Source organism: Arachis hypogaea, chromosome 10 (genome assembly GCF_003086295.3).
Source record: "Arachis hypogaea cultivar Tifrunner chromosome 10, arahy.Tifrunner.gnm2.J5K5, whole genome shotgun sequence".
In the NCBI taxonomy this organism is placed as follows: Eukaryota; Viridiplantae; Streptophyta; class Magnoliopsida; order Fabales; family Fabaceae; genus Arachis; species Arachis hypogaea.
Genome location: NC_092045.1, coordinates 109,691,382 through 109,713,074, shown reverse-complemented (window position 1 = coordinate 109,713,074; position 21,693 = coordinate 109,691,382). Strand labels below are relative to the sequence as shown.

The 21,693-nt window shown below is 34.8% G+C and overlaps 4 protein-coding genes across 5 annotated transcripts; 2 read left to right on the top strand and 2 right to left on the bottom strand.

The window, feature by feature from the left end:
* Nucleotides 1–4,497: 4,497 nt before the first annotated feature.
* On the bottom strand, nt 4,498–8,831 carry LOC112716477 (uncharacterized). 2 transcript variants are annotated; one of them, XM_072205413.1, is made up of 5 exons: nt 8,335–8,831; nt 6,165–6,586; nt 5,699–5,778; nt 5,543–5,601; nt 4,498–5,198 (listed from the first exon to the last, which is right to left on the bottom strand). In XM_072205413.1, exons 2-5 carry the CDS (start codon nt 6,444–6,446, stop codon nt 4,894–4,896), a joined length of 726 nt encoding a protein of 241 aa, XP_072061514.1. In that variant the 5' UTR covers nt 6,447–6,586; nt 8,335–8,831; the 3' UTR covers nt 4,498–4,893. The 2 variants fall into 2 exon arrangements, with proteins under 2 accessions (XP_072061514.1, XP_025624183.1); XM_025768398.3 differs by having other exon boundaries at nt 8,360–8,831.
* A 490-nt stretch (nt 8,832–9,321) lies between these two features.
* On the top strand, nt 9,322–13,139 carry LOC112716476 (chloroplastic group IIB intron splicing facilitator CRS2-B, chloroplastic). Its single transcript, XM_025768396.2, has 9 exons — nt 9,322–10,819; nt 11,155–11,380; nt 11,475–11,559; nt 11,683–11,750; nt 11,874–11,924; nt 12,014–12,087; nt 12,211–12,269; nt 12,363–12,439; nt 12,792–13,139. Exons 2-9 carry the CDS (start codon nt 11,162–11,164, stop codon nt 12,906–12,908), a joined length of 750 nt encoding a protein of 249 aa, XP_025624181.1. The 5' UTR covers nt 9,322–10,819; nt 11,155–11,161; the 3' UTR covers nt 12,909–13,139.
* Nucleotides 13,140–14,257: 1,118 nt separating this feature from the next.
* Nucleotides 14,258–15,898, top strand: LOC112716475 (small ribosomal subunit protein eS19z). The gene is made up of 4 exons (XM_025768395.2): nt 14,258–14,479; nt 15,088–15,178; nt 15,312–15,495; nt 15,602–15,898. The coding sequence occupies exons 1-4, from the start codon at nt 14,396–14,398 to the stop codon at nt 15,672–15,674; spliced, it is 432 nt and encodes a 143-aa protein (XP_025624180.1). The 5' UTR covers nt 14,258–14,395; the 3' UTR covers nt 15,675–15,898.
* Nucleotides 15,899–17,670: 1,772 nt separating this feature from the next.
* LOC112716474 (microtubule-destabilizing protein 60) lies at nt 17,671–20,724 on the bottom strand. The gene is made up of 8 exons (XM_025768394.3): nt 19,675–20,724; nt 19,549–19,597; nt 19,318–19,413; nt 19,085–19,204; nt 18,871–18,969; nt 18,528–18,587; nt 18,306–18,400; nt 17,671–18,136 (listed from the first exon to the last, which is right to left on the bottom strand). Exons 1-8 carry the CDS (start codon nt 20,592–20,594, stop codon nt 18,037–18,039), a joined length of 1,539 nt encoding a protein of 512 aa, XP_025624179.1. The 5' UTR covers nt 20,595–20,724; the 3' UTR covers nt 17,671–18,036.
* Nucleotides 20,725–21,693: the final 969 nt, after the last annotated feature.

Here is a 21,693-nt window from a genome sequence, read left to right as displayed (position 1 = left end):
GATGGGAATGGAAGCGCGGAAGAGATGTGGAGAGAGATGGAAGAAGTTATTAGAAGAACAGCAAAAGAAAGTTTTTGGTGAATTTAAAGGAATAGGACCAAGAGACAAGGAGTCCTGGTGGTGGAATGCGAGTATACAAGAAAAGATAAAGATAAAAAGGGAATGCTTTAAAGAGTGGTCTTTATGCCGCAATGCAGATAACTGGGAAAATATAAGGCGGCTAAGAAAGAGACAAAAGTGGCTGTAAGTGAAGCAAGAACAAGAGCATATGAGGATCTCTACCAGTCTTTGGGTACGAAAGAAGGAGAAAAATGTATATATAGAATCGCAAAGAGCCGGGAAAGAAGAATGAGAGATTTGGATCAGGTTAAGTGCATAAAGGATAAGGATGGATAGGTGTTGGCTCAAGAGGAGAAGATTAATGAAAGGTGGAAGAGCTACTTCTACGAGTTATTTAATGAGGGACAGAAGACTCTTCCGAGCCTTGGTCGATTATGCATAAAGGAAGAAGATCAAAACTTTGACTACTATCGAAGGATTCGAGAATTCGAGGTAAAAGAGGCTCTAAAGCAGATGAAAAATGGCAGGGCAGTAGGGCCTGAAAATATCCCGATTGAGGTTTGGAAGGGTCTTGGGGAAAAAGGCATCAACTGGTTAACCAAGCTTTTTAATGAGATTTTAAGGTCAAAGAAGATACCTGATGAGTGGAGAAAGAGCACCTTGGTACCTATCTACAAGAATAAGGGGGATATACAAAGTTGCGGAAACTATAGATGGATTAAGCTTATGAGTCATACTATGAAGTTATGGGAAAGGGTGATAGAACGGAGGTTGAGAAAAGAGACACAAGTAACAGAGAACCAATTTGGATTTATGCCATGCAGATCTACCACTGAAGCGATATACCTATTAAGAAGGATGATGGAGAGGTATCGTAGTAATAAAAGGGATCTACATATGGTGTTTATTGATTTGGAAAAAGCATATGATAGAGTACCAAGGGAGGTCTTATGGAAGGTTTTAGAAAAGAGGAGAGTAAGGATCGCATATATTCGGGTAATTAAAGATATTTATGATGGGGGCACAACTAGTGTGAAGACTCAAGGTGGTGTGACAGAGGAATTCCCTATTGGTATAGGATTGCACCAGGGATCATCCTTAAGTCCATACTTTTTCACATTAGTTTTAGAAGTACTCACAGAGCACATCCAAAAGCCTGTGCCATGGTGCATGCTTTTTGCCGATGATATCGTCCTTATGGGAGAGTCAAGGGAAGACCTAAATAAGAAGTTGGAGTTATGGAGAGAAGCTTTAGAAGTGTATGGTCTGCGCATAAGCCGTAGCAAGATGGAATATATGGAATGTAAGTTCAGTTTGAGAAGGGAAAACCCCAATATAGAGGTGAAGATCGGAGAAAACATCCTACGAAAAGTTAAAAGTTTTAAGTATCTTGGGTGCATCATACAGGATAATGGAGAGATTGAACATGATGTAAATAATAGGATCCAAGCAGGTTGGTCAAAATGGCGGAGTGCATCTGGTTTTATATGCGACAAAAAAGTGTCTCTAAAACTTAAAGGTAAATTCTATCGCACCGCTATAAGACCGGCTATGCTGTATGGTACGGAGTGTTGGACGGTTAAAGGGGAGCACGAATATAAGCTGAGTGTGGCAGAGATGAAGATGTTGAGATGAATGAGTGGTCATACGTGATTGGATAAAATAAGGAATGAAGATATAAGGGAGAGAGTTGGAGTAGCATCCATTGTGGAAAAGATGGTTGAATCGCGTCTCACATGGTTTGGACATGTGAGAAGAAGACCGATAGAACATCCAGTCAGGAAGGTGGATGAGATGGAAGATGGACAAAGGGCAAAAGGCAGAAGAAGACCTAAGAAGACCATCCATGAGGTGGTCAAACGAGATCTACATGTAAACGGTCTCTCTGTAGACCTGATACATGACAGAGCACAATGACGTCGTTTGATTCATGTAGCCGACCCCACTTAGTGGGACAAGGCTTTATTGTTGTTGTATTATACTTTTTAGTAAAATAGTTAACCATTAAAATGATTTTTTTATAATAATGAAATAATTAAACTTTTTTAGCAAAATAATCAACTTTTACACTAGAATAAACTTTTTATAACATCACAAATTACTGAAATCAGTCACACTATATTTTCATATTTTTATTCCTATTTTGATTAGAAATGTGAATCCGATTTGAGTATATATATTATTTATAAAACTTAAAATATAAATTATAATATAAATATATAAAAGCCATTTTATATGTCTATAACTTTATATGATTTATGGTGTTTATATATATAGCATATTAGCATTTGTTTTGTCATACATGTTCGTTAAGAAATGAATACGGTGGTATATGTTCATCCTTTGATTTATTAGACACAAATTTTTTATGAATACAATAGCACACAAAAGCACATAAAATATACGTTTTTAATATCTTTTTTTTAATCTAAGACACAAATTATAAGACACAAACTTTTTAATATTATCCCTTCTTTTTTTAATTTCAATTTTATCCTTTATCCCTTGCTCTTTCATCCATAGTTGTAAAAACTGAACTAATAATCAAACCAACTAACTTACTGGTTCATTAGTTCAACCAATAAATTATTAGTTGAATCGATAAAACCGATTTTACATAAATAAAAATATAAAATAGTAAAAAATTTAAAACTAAAATTTAAAATATATATTTACTAACATTTTAATATGTAAATATTTAAAATATTCAATATTTATTTAAGTAATTATATAAATTCTAATAAAATAAATATATAAAATTATAATAAAACAAAAATATTAATAATAAAATAAAAAATACAATATTATTATTAAAAGATAAAATTAATATTTGATATAACTTAAATTTAACTTAATTAAATTATAAATAAATTATAATATAATATGAGTTTTTATATTATTATATGAACAAATATATATAACAAAAAAAAATTGTTTCTAAGTTGCATTAGGTATTCAATATATAAAATTATTTACACACTTTGTAGTAAGAAGACAATTAGTTTGGTGGTAGAGTTATGTTTAGCGATACATAATAAGGGTGTTCGATTTATGGTTTGATTCAGTTTTCAGAAGAGACTTTCATTTTGCACGGCTCCTAAGTGATAAAAGAAAGAAGAACTCATTTTCTTTCTTTTTTTATTACCTTCCTCGCGTATGTATAAGACCGAATCCATTCGATTTAGAATTTTCAAAAGGATTACTATACTAATCCTTAACTTTTCGAAGAATCCTTCATCAGTGGTTGTGAATGACTGATTTTTCTCAATCTTTATGACTTGCTCATATTAATTTTTTGGTTCGATTTGGTTCAATTTTTTATTAAAACCAACCAAACCAAATCAAACCAATTAAAATCAGTTTGGTTTAGTTACATTCATTAAAAAGATTTCATGTTCTAATCATATACGAGGAACTAAAACCTTCTTAAGCTATTTTCAAATAAGTGATATTAATATAGAATACATAAAGGCCAAGACACTTGGTCTAGTAAAATGCTGCTGATTTGCAAGACAATTGGCCCCTATTTAGTGCTTTATTGTCATCAAAATGCAGTGAAGACTTGGATACTATTGTTGACTTCACATAACCGAAATGATTGGATAATATAAGTGACTTCAATTTTTTGGAAGATAAAGCATTGTTAGCACCAACTCTTGAAGATGATGAGATGCTCAATGAATATATATATATATATATATATATATATATATATATATATATATATATATATATATATATATATATATATATATATATTCTTTCACAAATTCCTTCAGAGGAGAGAGAGTATTTAAGTTCGGACTCATTTTGTGTGACAGATCAAGATGTTGGCATTGAAACTAAGTGGATAACTATTGAATTCTTAAATGAAATGAAATGTTCTTGAACTCCAAATCATAAATAAGTTTTGAAAAAGGGAGTTCCAATCATGCTACAAGATTAGTTGTTAGTGAATTGAGACAAAATATCATAAGTGCTATTGTTATTACGGGACAGCATATTGGTGAGAAAGTTTTCATTCCTCGAATGAATTTAATCTCATCTGATCCAGTTTTAGAGAAGACAATTTCCTATTGAACTTTGTTTTTCCATGACCATTTATAAAAGTCAGGGGCAACCACTCTCTCATGCCGGTTTGTTTTTGTCAAAACATGTTTTCACTTATGGACAAGTATATGTTGCTATATCAAGAGTAAAATCCAAAGCCAGCCCTAAGATATTAATTTTAGACAAGAACAAAAATGCATGAGATAGTTCTAAAAATGTCATGTATCAAGAGGTTTTTGAGAAGATTTGGAATAACGTGATATGACAATGCAGTGATTTTCATGAAGATCATACTCTGAATGTAATGCAAAAGCTTTACTTTATTTTCCCTTGCTATTCATATTGTATTTTCTTAAATGTTATTTGTAGAATTAACAATCAAGAAAATAGATCAATGTTCATAAATAGTATTGATGTTTTTCTAGTTTCACAAATCCTTCATTATACTTTATTGGTAACTGGGTAAGTAATGTTCCAGCAAGCAAGAAAGAAACAAGACTACATTTGGGGATATATATAATTGAAAGTTAACTTCTAGTTCCTTCCTTGCACCAGAAGGAAACACATAAAAGTATTTGAATGCAAGATTTTAAGAAATAAAAAATGAAGAAATATCTCCTCTAACCTTTCCATGAGTCGTTTCCATTTTGTGTCTCCCTTCACCATAGGCTGCAGACAGACATCTCGATAAACAGGTTCATTTGCAACTTCAATGTCCTAGCTCCAATCAACCCTTCTTCTTTGCTTGTTGCAGCAATTTAGTATTTGTCCAATTAAAAGTGGTCACAGAATTGGCATGTTCAACGCTTGCAAGACATCCTTAAACTCAAAATCATGTGTTTCTTTGTTGAACCTCTCAACAAGTTTGTACCTCGCATCATTCAAATAGAAAGACTGAACAGTTTCTATTAGCCATTCTGCCTCAGAGTCGGTCAGCTTGCTGGTAAACACAACATCCCCACGGATAAGCACCAAGTCCTTGGCCTCAGCAAATTCTTTGTAAAAGGTCACAGTAAAGTAGGGGGCTGCTTGTGTTCCCCTGGCCTTGTAATCTTCAAGACCCGTAAAAAGAATGTGTGGCATCTGCACTGCAAGAAAAGAATGACTATGCATCTCAAGATCAAATTGGAAGAAGAGAAGCAAATAGAGACAACAAAACAAATAAGTTGTTTGCATCAACATAGCTGAACTGCATGGTATATTCAAGTTTTCATTAGCTATGAATAGATTGAGCTTATAGAATTTCTACTAGTAACGTAAATTTTTAGGATATACATAAGGGTCCAAGGTCAGTGTTTATCCTATGTATCAAAAGTCAAAACTGTTCAGACTCTCTTTTAAAAAATCATCAAAGATTTGCAACACAGTTTTGATTCACAAGTATTAATTAAATTTAGACTAAATGATAAGCGAGATAAAATTTTTATCAAACCTTGAACAAACATTGTCGTATAACCGCTTCCTCTCCACACAGGAATCACAAAATATCGGCTGCCAAGGATAAATAAAGCTGAGGTGAGAACATGAATACTGGAATGGTACAAATATCGTGATACATATCTTAATAATTAAAAAGAAAAAATAATACCATTCTGAAGCTCTATGCTCCAGCAGGTTATAAAGTTTTGCTTTCATGGATGCTCCAATATGACCTCTACCCAAGTGATACTGAAATAAAACAAGCCAAATCATATTATCATAAATAAATAAACAAAACTCTTCAAAGGAGACATAAATTGTTACACAACATAATAGCTTTATGATGAATTGCATTCCATGATTCCATCAAAGCTAAGAAAAACTAACTCAAGCTATTCAGCATATCACATTAGGCACAAGCAAAAGCATTTTTTTTTACCAAGTTCCACAAATTCTAGGGAAAAGAATAAGAAAGAAAAACTAATATAGTAAAAGCAAACAGCAAAGACAAAGAAGAGGACTTTGAGTTTAATCTGATCCTTATCTTAATGCATATAAGTCCATAAAGGAAAGAACAAAGAACTATTTGATGCATGCTAATTGAGTAATGAGTAGCCCGAAAATGAAAGACTTGCATCATCCCAAATAGAAGCAATATCATCAGGGTAGCGGTCCTTCAATCTTTCAACATCTACAATGGAATCCAAGGGCTTTGGCTGCAAAGGAGTGAACCCACTGGCGAACTTCGACATCCTGCAAAACCCAACCGAACCCCATTTCCGGAAATCTCCCAGAATCTCCGGCTGCTGCGATTTCTGGGTAGTTGCTGCAAAGAAAGGGCGTTTAAGCAGAAACGGGCTTCTGGCCTTGGACAAATTAACTATGGTCCTTGAGATTGTTGAAGATACCCTTTGCATTGTAGAATTCAGAAATGAGAAAAAGGAACAAATTTGACGATTGAATGAATCGGTGGCAGTGTTTTGTTTTCAGTGGTTAAGCTTGAAAAATTTTGTAGAAGACTGAAGAGGATTTGCATATCTCTGGATGCATCCTATACCTGCCATGATAAAAAAAAAAAAAAAAAAATCAAGAAAAGGATTCAGCACAAATTCAGCACAAAGTTTCAAATATTTGATCCAAGTGGAAACTGGTCCCATGTAGAATTTATCTGCTTCCCGCATGTAGAATAATGGGACTCATCAGTAACTGAAACTACATATCAACAAGCACCTTGTAAAATATATAACTATCTTTAAATTAAAACATTTCACGGTCACTTTTAATTTGAAAATTAGGTGTATTTGGTATGAAAAAATTGATTTGTAAATTGGAAACCAGCGGTTTCTACCTACATATATATCTATATCTATATTCAGATATTATTATTGGCCTAATTAATTGTTTTCTTCCTTCAAACTCAGTAATATGCGTATGCTTGACGTGCGACACTCATATTTATCTTTCTTATTAGAAAACACTATAAACTTAGATAATTAAACAAGAACACAGAACAAATTTTCAAACAAAAATTATCAAACAGAACCACAAATTTTCAAAGTAGAGAACCACAAATTACCAAAGCTGCAAGAACAAAATAATCTCTGAACAGAACCAAAAACCCTAAACCAAAAATCATATAGCAAAATAAAAATAGAACCAATAATTATCAAACAGAACCATCAATCAGAAGCAATTTCCCTAAACAATGAACAAATAAAACAATGAACAGTGAACCAGCAATCAGAAGCAATTTCAGTAAACAATGAATAACAAATAACCAAGGTTCTGAAAACCGAACTGGTCATCAAACCGTTCTAGTGACTGGTTCATTGGTTTACTGGTCTAACCGGTTCAACCGTGGTTCAACCAAAATAACTGTTTTATAATAAAATAATAAATAGAATATAAATAAACAAAAATCAACTATATTTAACTAAGATTAACAAAATTTTTAAACATAATTTTAACAAGATAAATTAACAGAGTTTTCAAACCAATTTTAACAAGTTCAGCACAATAATTAATAGAAAAAAAAGGCTAGCACTGTCAACTCTCCAATTGCTCAATAACCTCCTTTCCTTCCCAACACCTTCAAAATAATCTCTAACTCATCCCACAATAAGTTATATCAATTAGAAATTATCAAACCACATTCATTTTGTATGCAAAAATAGTTTTAACATGGAAAGCTTCATTGCAAGAATGCAAGAATGCAAGTCGGTGTGCAGGTCCTCGGACAGCAAATCAATACAAGCATTCAAGGAAAAGAAAGACAACACAGCAACAACACAACAAAGAATCAAAGGAACATTTAAAACACAGCAACAACACAACACCTACAGGGACATTTAAAACAAAGCAACAAAGAAAGAAATATCTAAGAATCAGCATTGCTGAGAACAATAACTTGAACGTGTATGCTCAAAGAATCAAAGGCTAAGCTTAACTGGGAAAGTGAAGAACACCTAAACGAAGGAAACTTCAATCACAGCTTAAACCAAAATTCACATTCCCTTTAAATTGAAGCAGCAAGCAACTTGATAACTAAAGCAAGGTTAACAAGGTTAAGTAGTGAACTAAATCAGCGTAATTTTAACAAAGATTAACTGAACTAAATCAACTAATTATTCAATGTTTCAATCCAAAACAAGAATCCAAAAAAAAAAATCAATGTTCTAGCAGAATCTCAAAAAAAATCAATGTTCTAGCAGAATCTCAAAAAAAAAAAAATCATTGAATCAATGTTCTGAGCAAAGATAAAAAAAAAACAGAGAACGAAATTTTTTTAAAAAATGAAGCCATTGCCTTCGTGAGCTCGAGGAAGACGCACCAATTGTTGAACGAGGAAGACGCGCGGAGCCGCAGACGACCGGACGAAGACACGGTGGTGTCTGAGCGCAATGGACGGCGGCGTTGAGTGAGACCCTTGCGGCGGTGGGAGAGTATCCTAGGGTTTGTGTTTTGGGGGTGGGGGGCTGTATACCTGTATCTGAATGGGGAGGAGGAGGAGAAGTGGGGAACCTGCGCGACGGAGGCTTCCACGTTCGCACGGTGGCTGTGCGATGGAAGGGAAGGAAGGTTGCGATGGCTGCGGCGTGATGGAGGGGAAGTGAGGGAGCATGCGGTGGCTGTTCGAAGTTCCGACGGCGGTGGTAGCAGGCGGTGGCTGGACGGACGACCAGGAGCTCGATGAGAGGAGCCTGGACTAAGTGTGAGAGAGGCACTGAGGCAGAGGCGCGTTCTGGATCTGGGATTCCGGGGTCCCGACGATGGAGTTTGGGCAGGGCTAGTTAGTGTGCAGCACAATGAAACGACATGTTCCTTATTCAAAAAACCGGTCAGTTCACAGTTCGGTTTGACTGACCGATTTTCGACCGATTCAACGGTTCAATTGCAGTTTTTAAAATTGACGATTTTAACATTTATCTGAGTTTTTTACAGCGGTTTATGATTTAATCGGTTCGACCGGCCAGTCCGAATCAGTTTTCAAAACATTGCAAATAACACAATGAACAACAATTAGAGGCTGTTGAATAGAATAAAACAATGAATCAATAATTATTGAACAGAAATTAGTCAAATTACATACCTGACTCGGAGGTTCAGGTTCCGTATCTGACTTCAATCGGTGGCTGGGTGGTTTAATGCTGTGCTGTGCTGCGGTTGGCTAGATCGGTCTTGTTGGTGGCGCCTAGGGTGGTGCACTGTTGGCTGCTGGATGGTGCTGGGTGGTGTAGTGTCCACGATCGCGACTCCGCTAGCTGGGGCTGGGTGGTGCTGTCCGCGAGGAGGTGCTGGGAGCTTGGAAGGAAAGGTTTAGCGGCGCTGCGAGGTGGTGGGAGGAAGGGCTTCGCTGGCATTGAGAGGTGCTGCAAGAAGGTGGGTTCGCCGCCAGCCCTGGGTTTCGTCGAGTGAGACTAAGAGTGAGTGCAGAGAGCGAGAGTGAGAGGGTGAGAGTAGAGAGCGGCTATGGCTAGGTTTACGTTTGTGGGTAGGTGACTGGGTGGGGGGTTAGATTAGGTTAGGTTAGGTCACATTTGGAGTTGGGGGAGGGGGGTTTGTTTTTAGAATTTTGTATAATACCAATTCGATTCGGTTCAGTTGGAATTTTTATTGTCAGAATCTAAAAACAAATCGAACTGCAATAAAAACAGCAAAACATATTTTTCGGTTTTTTATCAATTTTTGGTTCGATTAATCGGTTTAGTTAACTATACTTAAGTGCACACATCAACAATATTAAAACGTGTGGACAGTCTGATGATTTTTGGACTAACGAAGATTTACGTTTCTGAGAATAAAGAGTATATTTGGTCATTTTAAAAAATAAAAAATTTATTTAATGCACATTAAAAATTTCAGGGACTATTTAGGCATTACATCCAATATTTTCTATTTTGTTATCAGTTTTTTTTATGTCAAGTTAATTTGACAACCTCCAATTCTAACTAGCACAACACATTCACACACACAACACTAAAATTTAAATTCGAATGCAGTATATTAAGAGATATATGATTAAATCGAACTGCAATAAAAACAGCAAAACATATTTTTCGGTTTTTTATCAATTTTTGGTTCGATTAATCGGTTTAGTTAACTATACTTAAGTGCACACATCAACAATATTAAAATGTGTGGACAGTCTGATGATTTTTGGACTAACGAAGATTTACGTTTCTGAGAATAAAGAGTATATTTGGTCATTTTAAAAAATAAAAAATTTATTTAATGTGCATTAAAAATTTCAGGGACTATTTAAGCATTACCTCCAATATTTTCTATTTTGTTATCAGTTTTTTTTATGTTAAGTGAATTTGACAACCCCCAATTCTAACTATCACAACACACTCACGCACACAACACTAAAATTTGAATTCGGATACAGCATATTAAGAGATATATGATTAAACCAGTTGAACTAGACCTAAGTGGCCTATTTTCTTTTTTCTTATCAGTTAAGAACAATATTTAAAATATTAGCCGAATTTATATATATTGAGGCCCAATTTGCGTTTAACCCAAAAGGCTAGTGGCAAAAAGGTAAGCCCATTACCTCAAAAAAATATCGTTAAAAAATCAAACATCATCCTTTTATTATCTTCAAAAACTGTCCATTATCAAACACCCACCACCACCAGTCTCCGGCGACGGCATTGGCGACGGCACCACCGACGGCTCAGGCAACAGCAGTTGACTCTCTGTTCTCCTCTGCCCTCTTCTTCCGCTCTGCTGCTGCTAACCTTCACAAGCCGTTCACCTCCGCCTCCTAGCTTCTTCTTCACACGCTGTAAGTGTTGCATGATTTTCCGCTGTTCTGCTTGCTATAAGAGTCTCCGTGATGCTGTGTGATGAGAGATTTTACGATTTTAAGGGTAGTTAATGTGTTTTCTTTTGAAGCTTGTCTGATTTTTTGTTCCTTTTATTTCCGAAGCAAAAAAAAATGCAATTTTTTGTGGTATCGTATGGCTTTCTTCTTTGTTTATTTACTATTCATAATTTGGTTCTAGGTTGAAGCTTACAATGATTTAGATCAGAGATAAGATAATTGAGTGCTGGTTTTTCTGAGTAACATGGGCACATACTGTTTCTTATTTATTGTGTATCCTTTCTTTGAATTTTCAGTATATCAATGTTGCATGCAGCATCACCTGCCCCTGGATTTTGTTTGAGCTGTCCCAGGAACCTTCATCGTCCTCGTGATTCGAGGGAGCCTTCGGTTAGAGCGAGGTCTCCGGTTTGCTGTTCGGTACCAGAGACAAAGAATGGAGCTACTAAAGTGGAGTATACTCCTTGGCTTGTTGTAGGCTTGGGTAACCCTGGAAGTAAATACCATGGAACTAGGCACAATGTAATTGGTTATTCACCACAAGTTTTTAGAAGTTCTTAAGAACAATAATCTTCTCTTTATGTGGTATGAATATTTTTTCCCTACTATCTGTTAGGTGGGATTTGAAGTAATCGATAGCATTTCTAGAGCAGAAGGGATTCGGATGAACACAATACAGTCTAAGGCATTGATTGGAATGGGTAAAAAATTACCCAGGAATGATTTTATTCTTATTAATATTTTCTCCCTCTTTTCCTCCTCCAAGTTTATTGGCTTCATTTATCTTGGTAATGAGTTTTCTTTTCTTCTGTGATCTTATACAGGTTCTATAGGAGATGTACCAATTTTGCTAGCAAAGCCTCAAACATACATGAACTTTAGTGGTGAATCGGTTAGTTTCATTTCATCACATAAATTGCTAGATTTTATACGATATACACATGTACACTTGGTGAAATTGGTAACGAATCAAGTAAACCATCTATAATTTTTCTTGCTTGTAATATTCCTAAAGGTTGGGCCTCTTGCTGCATATTATCAAGTACCCCTGCGTCATATTCTACTAGTATGTTTTTCTAACCTTACTTCTAGTTGAAAGTAGTCAGTGATGACAATGTACAAGTTCCTTAAAAGTTAGTGAGAATTTTTATGTAGGTTTATGATGAAATGAGCCTTCCAAATGGTGTTTTAAGGCTTCAACCTAAAGGCGGACATGGTTACCACAATGGGTAATTCTTGTTGAATTTTTTTGTTACATGGTTTATAAATTTGGGAAACTGTGTAATATTTGTGTTTATGTCCTGTTGTGATGGAACATAAATTCCTATATAACTGGTGTTAGATTGTTGCAGGTTGAAAAATGTCATGGGCCATTTGGATGGTTCCCGCGAGTTTCCTCGGCTTTCCTTAGGTTAGTTCCTTCCCACTTATCTCCTATCACTTGATGACTTGATATGGTGTCTAGTTTATTCATTAGTAGTATGTTTAATATTTCTGTTTATAGGAATCGGAAATCCTCCTGGAAATATGGATGTGAAAGCTTTTCTTCTGCAGAAGTTCAGTTCAGTGGAGCGAAAACAGGTTATACTTCTTGGCATTCAACCTAGCATCACTTGGTTTAGTTCTTTTATTGTTGCATTACAAGTTTCTGCTTATATTTGTAAATACTTTGCGCTTTCACTCATGTTATGATAGTTAATATATATTCTATAAGTTTGAGAACAGTTTAGAACTTATTTTGCTTATTGAACTTAATAGTAGTTAATAGACTATTGATGGATCCTAACAAATTTGGACAGATCTAACCTACAAAACGCAGTTCGAAGAGTAAAATCCTCGAATTTGTGTGATTATTTTATTACTTGTCCCAATTATGTTCCTTTTTATTCCTTCCTTGATTGAATTTTGATGGAAATATATATTTTTTTGACAGATTGATACTTCATTGGAGCAAGGAGTTGAAGCAGTGAGGACCCTGGTGTTAAATGGGTTTAATAACCATGTGTACAGATTCAACTTAGGGCAAAAATACAAGTACCATAAGGTTTAATTTTCATAAATTGTAGAGATGAACAAATAATAGCAATGTAGTATTCTAAACTGAACAACCAATTTTGGGGAGAGATGAAATCCATGAAGCGTATGCTTGGTAGCAGTTTGATAAAAAAAAAAAAAAACACATGCTGACATGTAAATTTGTAAAGCACAGTGATGTTTATATTCTGCCATTCTTGCTCCAGCAGATAGTTGAGCTTCATGGTGCTAGGACCAGTTCCCAGAATTTGTAGCTTGTAGTAAATAGGGCCGTTTCAATTAAATAGGGCCGTCAAATGGGCTAGCTCGGCTTATTTAGGTTTGGCCCGTTAAGTCCATGGATTAAATGGATTGGACTGTTTAAACCCACTTCATTCGTGGAGTATAATTTCAGTCCAGACCATTTATGGTCAAAACTCAATGGGTTAAACGAGTCAGTCCGTTTATCTTTTTATTTTATTTTTTGAAAAATATTTTGATAAAAAATATCACTTTTAGGTAAAAAACTATTAAAAAATAATATATTTTTAGTTGATAGGTTAGATTTTCTGGTCGAATCGAGAGAAATATCGATTAAAACTATTAAAACTATTACATTTTTAAAAAAATGTAAAAAAAATAAACAGGCCACCCGTTTAGTTTGTGGGTTAGCCCGTTTAACCCGTCATTTTTTCGGATTAATCGGGTTCAAGCTGTTTAGCTTGAAATTTAAACGGACTTAATTTTAAAGGCAAAATCTGCTCATTTAAATGGATAAATGAATTGGATCGATGGGTTTAGTCCATTTTAATGACCCTACAATTAAAAAGAGTTAATAGACACAAATGAGTGAAAAAACAAACAAATAAAACCCATAAATGAATAGAAACTAAATCATGCCTCCAATTTCATTATAAAGTTTTAAAACCTAGTATTTTTACCATGTGTTCATAAATCATTATCATCTCCCATCTTGTAGCAATAATTGGTAATAGTGATATTAATTAATTAAGTAGTAAATATAGAACCCAATGTAAACCACAGAACTTTGACTCTTTATTAATTGGTTTAATTGGTTGGTAACAGGTGCGTCATGCGTGCCAATTGGGAATAGATTTTATCAATTTTTTTTTTAATTATTTGATAAAGTTTAATTTTTTACCTTATATTTTTTAAGTAGGATAAAAGAAACATATAAAAAAATTATTAAATAGTTAAACATCACATTTTACCAAACATTTGAAGAAAAAACTTGAGAGAATTTACTCCCGGTTAATATGCTAACACAAGAAAGAGATTTAAATATATGGGCTCAAAATTGATATTTTTGGATTTTGGTCAAGTTAAGCAGGCTTTATGAAAAGAATTAAAAAGCCCAAAAGGCCCATACCCGAAAATAAAACCCTACTTTATGAGCGTCCATTTATAAACTACAAAGAAGGGAACACTCCAAAGTTGAAACCCTTGCGAAGTTGAGAACTCCGAAGTGAGATCAGCGTTGCTTGAGAAGGGTTCACTTCAGCCATGGCAACCGCAAGGACGGTCAAGGATGTTTCGCCTCACGAATTCGTCAAGGCCTATGCCTCTCACCTGAAGCGTTCTGGCAAGGTACGATCTTTCTTTTTTTTAATAAATAAATTCGTTCTCGTTCCCTTTTCTTAGGTTTTACATTGGTCAATTTCGTTTGTGTTGTTCGAAATTATATTTGGTAGCTGTCATTACGTTGAGTGAGTCTATTTTTTGATGAATGTTCTCAGATTCAAACCCTTGCTTTGGGTGTAATTTGGGGAGAAAAGTGTGGGTTTTTGGAACTCTATGTCATATTGATCGAGTATCAGTTTAATTCGTGTGGTAATAAATGGCTTTTATATTGAGGAGGATGGTAGCTTTTCATGTTTATTTTGCCTTTTTTGTTGTTTGTAATTCGATTGTAGTTGTAAGGCTGATTGGTTTGGTGTGAATTTTGATGTAATTCAAATAAATCTATATTAGATTATTGGTAGGTTAAAGTTTGCAATTTTATGTGATTGGCTTGGAATTTAATCAATTTACACTCTAGTCTCGGTGAATGCCTTTTCTTTTGCTCTTTAGATATTTTCGTATGTGTATTGTGTTTGTGCTTGCTGTGGCGCCTTGTTAATGCCTATCGATGCTTTTCTGTGTGTTTTGTTAAATGAAGTCGTATGTGTTAATTTAATTGCTGCATTGTTTAATAGATGGAGCTGCCTGAGTGGACAGATATTGTGAAGACTGCAAAGTTTAAGGAACTGGCTCCTTATGATCCTGACTGGTATTATGTTAGATCTGGTGAGTTTACTCGTTTTAACAAAGTGGAGATTCCTTGTAATTGAGCTTGAATGCTAGCAGTGTCGGATAATTTATTCTGTTGTTAAATGTAAATATTTACCGTTAGACTGATGGAGATCAACCTTGGTTACAGCCTCCATGGCAAGAAAGATCTATTTGAGAGGTGGTCTTGGTGTTGGTGCGTTTAAGAGGATCTATGGTGGAAGTAAGAGAAATGGAAGCCGCCCCCCACATTTCTGCCGGAGTAGCGGCAGTATTGCCAGACACATTCTTAAACAATTGCAAAAGATGGGCATTATTGAGCAGGAGTTAAAAGGGTAGGTTTTGTTGAAATCTTATATACCGAAAATAAATCAATGCTATTGTATTCATCATTGGTTCTTGTAAAGATAGTTTGACTTATTTGTGTTTTTTGCATTGCAGTGGTAGAAGAATCACTTCCAATGGCCGACGGGATCTTGATCAAGTTGCTGGTCGCATTGTTGTTGCCCCTTGAGTGGTGTGTTAGTGAGAATTGATGATGCTTTGCATATCATATCATCTAGGGTTTAAGTTTGCTGAATAGTAGATGGCATCAACGCAAAATTAAGTATTGAACAGCCCAATTTTCTTAGATTTTCATATTTGTTTTTCTTTATACTTTTGTTGTTTTAGTTTGGAATTTTGATCGCCAAGGTTTTGATTTAAATTAATACTTTATTTTCTAGTCATTTTGAAGGATATCGGACCAGTTTTGATTGATACTTGCCCTCTTGAAAACTAGCCTAATATTGCTTATTTAATTTTTGATAAAATATAATTAAGCACATTGTGCCCCAAACAGTACAGCATTGACATAGTCACAAGTTCACGACCATTTACGAGTTTTTTGTTAATTACTAACATATAGCAATGCGCATTGCGCGAGCCTTTACTTCTGAGAGATTATTGCCTTTCTTTTTTGAGTTTTTGGTTGAAGAAACGGGGCCAAGCCCCAAATCAATTTATACTCCAGCTATAATGCATTTATGCTCAATGGGTAACTATGACCTCTAGGACAAGTGATAGTTGATAGCTGTTCGGGTTGTTTAAATCTCATGTTTAGGTTTGATTTTTAGGTGTTTCTTGGCCAATTGTTTACCTATTGAAAGTTAAACTCCGCAACCACAGATTAGGCGTTTACTTATGATGGATATTCAGAGATTTAGTTCCAAAGATACAAATAGGGGTGTCCATGGATCGGATCGGATCCGTATATCCGCGGTGTTTATCCGAATCTGATCCGAAAATTGCGGATATGGATCCGATTCGCAAGGCTTTCGGATCGGATTGGATCCGCACACTAATCGGATTGCGGATTTTGTGTTGGTATCCGCATATCCGTGTATTCGCAAAATTAAAGAAATAAATAAATAAATATTCTTTTTATGTTTTATTTCAATTAATAATTATCATATATGTTATATTATTTTAATTTATTATTTAAGAAAAGTATGTTTAATATTATTTTAAGAGTAAACATATTTAAAAGAATAGAAAAAATGAATTTTATTGATATTTTTTTAATAAAAATAAGCCTTTAAAAATATTTTTGTGTTTTGCGGATATATCCGATATCCGATATCCGATCCGATCCGCAAATGTGCGGATCGGATCAGATCGGATCCAACCTTAAAAGTTGCGGATATTGGATCCGATCCGATCCTATGATTTTAATGCGGATCGGATCGAATTTTTGGCCATATCCGATCCGATCCGCGGACACCCCTAGATACAAAAATGAAAATATTGATCAATGGGTTTTCTTGTACTTATGTAGCAAGAAGGCTTTTTTTGGGTAATACAAAGGGGCCTAATCCCAAAGAAAACAAACACCACTAAATTGGAAAAGCTGGACAGTAAAGAAATGGGAGTTCAACATTGCATATGAGGTGTTTATACTCAAAAAGAGTTTTTCATCTTTCCTGGTTGCTCACGGTTTTTTCTAACCGAACAAGTTAAGGAGTAATCCGTCGTGGATCGGAGCTTTATTTAAGGGTTTTGAACTCTCGACACTTTGCTTAAGTGGACGAGTGAGCTAACCACTCGTCCAATCCAAGTTGAGTAATATGGGATTATTAAATCGAATAAACTTGATACCATTTAGGAGTAAATATGCTCAAGTTGCTCAAATTTGCTTACCAAAAAGCATCGAGTTTATTTGAATTTGATTTGGTTGGATAACAAAATAGAATAAGCTTAATCTGATATGCCTGCACGGCTACACCGATTACTTCAAATGGTGTTTTGTGGCGGGAGTGGCATGTGCTTGCTATTTGAGCCGATTTGTGATGTTTCTAGAAAGAGTGTGTGAATTTCAGAGAGGAAGAGTGGAAGAGAAGGCTTTTGAGATGTAGTGTGATTTTACTAAATTAGTAAATATTTTTGTCCAACGAGGAAATCATCAAAAACAATCAAGAACTCCGAGGATAGGGAGCAACACCTTCCGGCACAGGCCACCAGCTATCCAAACGTCAACAATAAAATTCAGCTTTTTCTTTTATTTCTTCACAAGTAAGTAGAACATGCCATTGAGAGAGAAAAAAAACATTGAAAAGTATTGTACTACTCTTGCAAGTGTTTTTACCAGTTCATTTTAAAGTAAATTCATTTCATTTGGATGAAAAGAATATGCCTATTTTTTTTTATGACAATATGTCTATTTCTCCAAGTCAATTTGCACACCCCTATCTCACTCTTTTTAATCACAACACTAACGGAGGCACAAAATGATTTTGCAACATATTGACTGGTTGTTGACTTGTTTCCCATACAAAACTGGATATTGTTCAGACTTCGGAGATAGGAAAAAAGAATGAATGGATATGTTTCATTTCGCATCAATAAATTTTCAAGTCATTCCATGACAAGCACTTTATCTTCTTATGTTGTGGTATGTGAAACTTGGGTTCTCTTGGTATTGTTGGATGCTTCGTAGACCTTGGACCAAAAAAGAGAAAATTATACATATATTATTTTAAAGAAAGCAAAGGAGGTAAAATAACGTGAATAAAATAAAATAAAATAAAAACTGTTAAAGGAACCCTATAACGTAATGTCTGTCTTCCAATGAAGCCATTAATTATGAAGCTAGAGAACTAGATCAAACCTCCTTGGTATAAAGGGTCTGTCAAAATAAGGCATTGGTTGTGCTTTCGGAATGAGTTCCTTCCTCAACCTTCTGATTTCTTCTTCTTCTTCCAACTATAATGAAGTAACGTAAAAGGCATCAGCATTTTGGGGTCCAATTCAATGGTTGGGACCAAAATTTTATACTTCCATAAAAAATTCCCATGATCATGTTTGGGTGAAAAAAATCTCAATACTGTACCTTCTGCTGTCTTTCTCTTTCCAATTTGAGTTGTTCTATCAAGCTCATCTTTTCTGCTACCTACATAATCGAACATTCAAATTCAGTCATATTTTTTCTACATTTGACATGAAGACAAGTAGTGTGCAGCAGCAGCAACAACAACAACAACAGTAAGAGTCTTGCCCCTATTTCAAAGTTTTGTATTCAATAAATGGCACTGGAATTTGGAAAACATTAAATTTTCATGTTTTCAATACAAACTTGTTACATGTGTAATGACACTTATCAACAAAATCCTAATAATATTAACAATAATAGCAGTAACGGCACAATATAGAAATAGAGAAAAATGAAAATGCACCTGTTGATCAAATTCAGCTCGATCCACTGCTCGGACATCACTGTGAAGCTTAAGATCAATAGGCTTGGTGCTCTCTTTAACAGGAGGTTTTACCAAGCACTGCAAAAGAAGGACCAAAGGAATGCTATTACTAAGAAGCTCATCATATCAAAGGTAGCATATAATTGGTGCTGCATTAACACCACAAGAATTTCATTACAAAAACTGAACTTACCTCTGCTTCATCTGTTGTCCATGGAAGGCCCTGTGCTATAGGAATCCTCATCTTCTGTTCTTCTGTCATTATCTCCTGCACCTTCTTCATAAATTCTTCCTTTTTCAATTCCCCCCTTTGCTGCATTAGCAATTGCATTATCAAAACAATTTATTAGTTTCTAAACTTTAAAGCAGTTTATTTTTATTTTTTTAAAAAAGTTTTAATTCTTTCACACTTCAAGCAATACTTACTTCTGTTCTTAGCTTGAATGGTTTTTGGTTAGTGACTTTTGGCGGCTGCTTCTTCTTCCACCTCCTTCCACCATAAGCACCACTCGAATCCAAGCTCTGAAGAAAAGAATGAAAAAGGAAAAATTACCATACCATAAAATCCAATTAGGTGAATCATGAACAAGTTTTTGATAATCATCATTTCATTAGTGCTTAAATGTAAATTTTAACATAATGTAGAGTAAATCTTACATTTCTCCTACTCCTTCTACCCCCAGTAGCTGAAGTCCTACTAGACACACTGCAACAATGAACAATCAACAAATGTCATCAAACAAAACACGATGGACGAAAACAAATAAAAAATCAAAATCGAACCTTCCATGGCTACTATCCCAGGAAGAAGAAACCGAGATCCTTGAGTCCAATCCAAGGTTCTCCGATGTCAAAACCAAATCAGAAGCGCAAATCAAGGAAGAACCAGAACCAGAACAAGAACCAGTAACCTCAAGTTCAGGTGCTTTGAAAGAAGGTTGCTCAAATTGCAAACCAGGCAATGCCCATTTCATCACCTTGCTCTTAACCTTGCAACTATTTGTATGACCGTTATTACCCTCTCCGTGTCCATTTTCGTCGTTGTGTTCCCTCTTCTCGTTCTCCTCTTCGAATTTTTCCTCTTCCTCATTCTGATCCTTCTTCCTTGATTTTGGCATAGATAGAATCTTCTCGAAGGCCTTCACCAAATGCATCACTTTCCCGGACCCTGTTTCGGGGACACTATTTCTCGCTTCTTCCAACAACTTGTCCCTCCTTCTCTTCACATTAGAGCTTCCCTCCAATTCCAATTCGTCGATTTCATTCTTCTCCACCTCTTCCTCGTTGTCGTGGATTCGAAGGTCCTGGATTTTGAGGCTTGCTTCAATAAGCTCTTCTTCTTCATCTTCGCAATCCTTCTTCAATTCCTGTTGGCGGTTTTTCAAGAACTCTTCCTGAGAAGCCCTGAGATTCTCATAGGCAACGCAGAGGCATTTGGCCCCATCATCGCCTTTCTCTTCTCTGCACTTGCAAGACGACACCGTTTTGCTGTTGTTGTTTCTCTTCGCGACGAGGAACTTACGGTGTCTGATTCGGTTCTGAGGAGATCGAACAACAATAGCGGGTGCTGCTTTTGGCTTCGGAGATTTGGACGATTTCAAAGGAAGATTAGGGTTTTGATTCTCAGAATTTTGCAATTTGTGTTGCATCAATGTGGTGGTTTTGGTTGGCGTTGCAACTACTTTTGTTGCTGCCTCTTCCATTAGATAAAAAAATAGTGAGTGTTGAGAGTGTTAGGGTTAGGGTTCTGAGAGTGAAGAATTGAATTCGAATCACAGTGAGAGTGAGATTTTAGAGTGAAGAAATGAAATGAAGTGTTTGAGGGAGAAAAGGAGCATTTTTTTTTGGCTCGCTTGTATTTGTTAATTTTGTAACGGCTACTTTTCGTGGGTCTTCTGATTCGTTGATGGTGATGGTTATCATTTTTTTTATATTTTTTTATTTGAAAGTCTGTTTTCACATTTTCAGCGATTTTCTTTGGACCGTTTATTCGTTGAGCGGCGCCAAGCAAGCCGTTAACGCAAATATGCCCTGACCAAAAAAAAAAAAAAGAAAAATGAATACTCAAATACAATTATCCGTGAAATTAATAGCCAAAAACAATTAGATAAATAAAATTATTATTTAATAATTTTTAATTATTAAATTCACATAAATAAAATTATATGTAGAATAAATATGTTTGAAATTATTAACATTTAAAAAAATTAAAATATTTTTTAATGTTTAATTTATTAATTTAATCTCAATATTAAAAGATGTTTCAATTCTATTTGTATGCGTTACTTCTAAGTTCTATCTATTGATGAATGATGATGATAATTTAGGCTAGTTTTTTTAATTAAAAAAAATATTTTAATATTCAGTTATTGAATTAGGTGGTATTTTTTAAAATTGTGAAGAGTACACAATTCAATAACTAAATATTACACCATAATTTTACTTGTATCTAAAAAAATAAACGGATAATTCAATGAGGAATAATTTTGCAACATAAATAAAATATTAGGAAACATAATTACATGTTTGCGAGTTGTGGATAATTTTAAATTATATTAGGGCAAGATTAATGCGTAATGATAGAACTAAAATTCTTTGTAAACGAGCTGCAGACAATTTTAAAATTTCTTTCGCACATTAACCAAAAACACACATTTTATTTCTTTCTTTTTTATTGACATGGAAACTAAAAACACAAGCTCTTTATAATCCAACTAGCTGATTAATAGATAGTAATGTGTTTATTAACTTTCATCAACACTTTTAGCTATTAATTCAATTTGTTTAAATTAATAATTAATA

Excerpts from the sequence above, each read along its gene's own strand:
- LOC112716477 (XM_072205413.1), bottom strand. The coding sequence starts at position 6,446 with ATGCAAAGGGTATCTTCAACAATCTCAAGGACCATAGTTAATTTGTCC. Across the intron at positions 5,779-6,164 it reads TTGCTTCTATTTGGGATGAT|TATCACTTGGGTAGAGGTCA; the intron begins GCAAGTCTTTCA and ends GTTTTATTTCAG. Across the intron at positions 5,602-5,698 it reads GAGCATAGAGCTTCAGAATG|CCGATATTTTGTGATTCCTG; the intron begins GTATTATTTTTT and ends TATCCTTGGCAG.
- LOC112716475 (XM_025768395.2), top strand. The coding sequence starts at position 14,396 with ATGGCAACCGCAAGGACGGTCAAGGATGTTTCGCCTCACGAATTCGTC. Across the intron at positions 15,179-15,311 it reads CTGGTATTATGTTAGATCTG|CCTCCATGGCAAGAAAGATC; the intron begins GTGAGTTTACTC and ends CCTTGGTTACAG. Across the intron at positions 15,496-15,601 it reads ATTGAGCAGGAGTTAAAAGG|TGGTAGAAGAATCACTTCCA; the intron begins GTAGGTTTTGTT and ends TTTGCATTGCAG.
- LOC112716474 (XM_025768394.3), bottom strand. The coding sequence starts at position 20,594 with ATGGAAGAGGCAGCAACAAAAGTAGTTGCAACGCCAACCAAAACCACC. Across the intron at positions 19,205-19,317 it reads CATTCAAGCTAAGAACAGAA|CAAAGGGGGGAATTGAAAAA; the intron begins GTAAGTATTGCT and ends TTGCTAATGCAG. Across the intron at positions 18,588-18,870 it reads GAGCTGAATTTGATCAACAG|GTAGCAGAAAAGATGAGCTT; the intron begins GTGCATTTTCAT and ends TCGATTATGTAG.
- LOC112716476 (XM_025768396.2), top strand. The coding sequence starts at position 11,162 with ATGTTGCATGCAGCATCACCTGCCCCTGGATTTTGTTTGAGCTGTCCC. Across the intron at positions 11,925-12,013 it reads CCCTGCGTCATATTCTACTA|GTTTATGATGAAATGAGCCT; the intron begins GTATGTTTTTCT and ends ATTTTTATGTAG. Across the intron at positions 12,440-12,791 it reads GTTCAGTGGAGCGAAAACAG|ATTGATACTTCATTGGAGCA; the intron begins GTTATACTTCTT and ends TTTTTTTGACAG.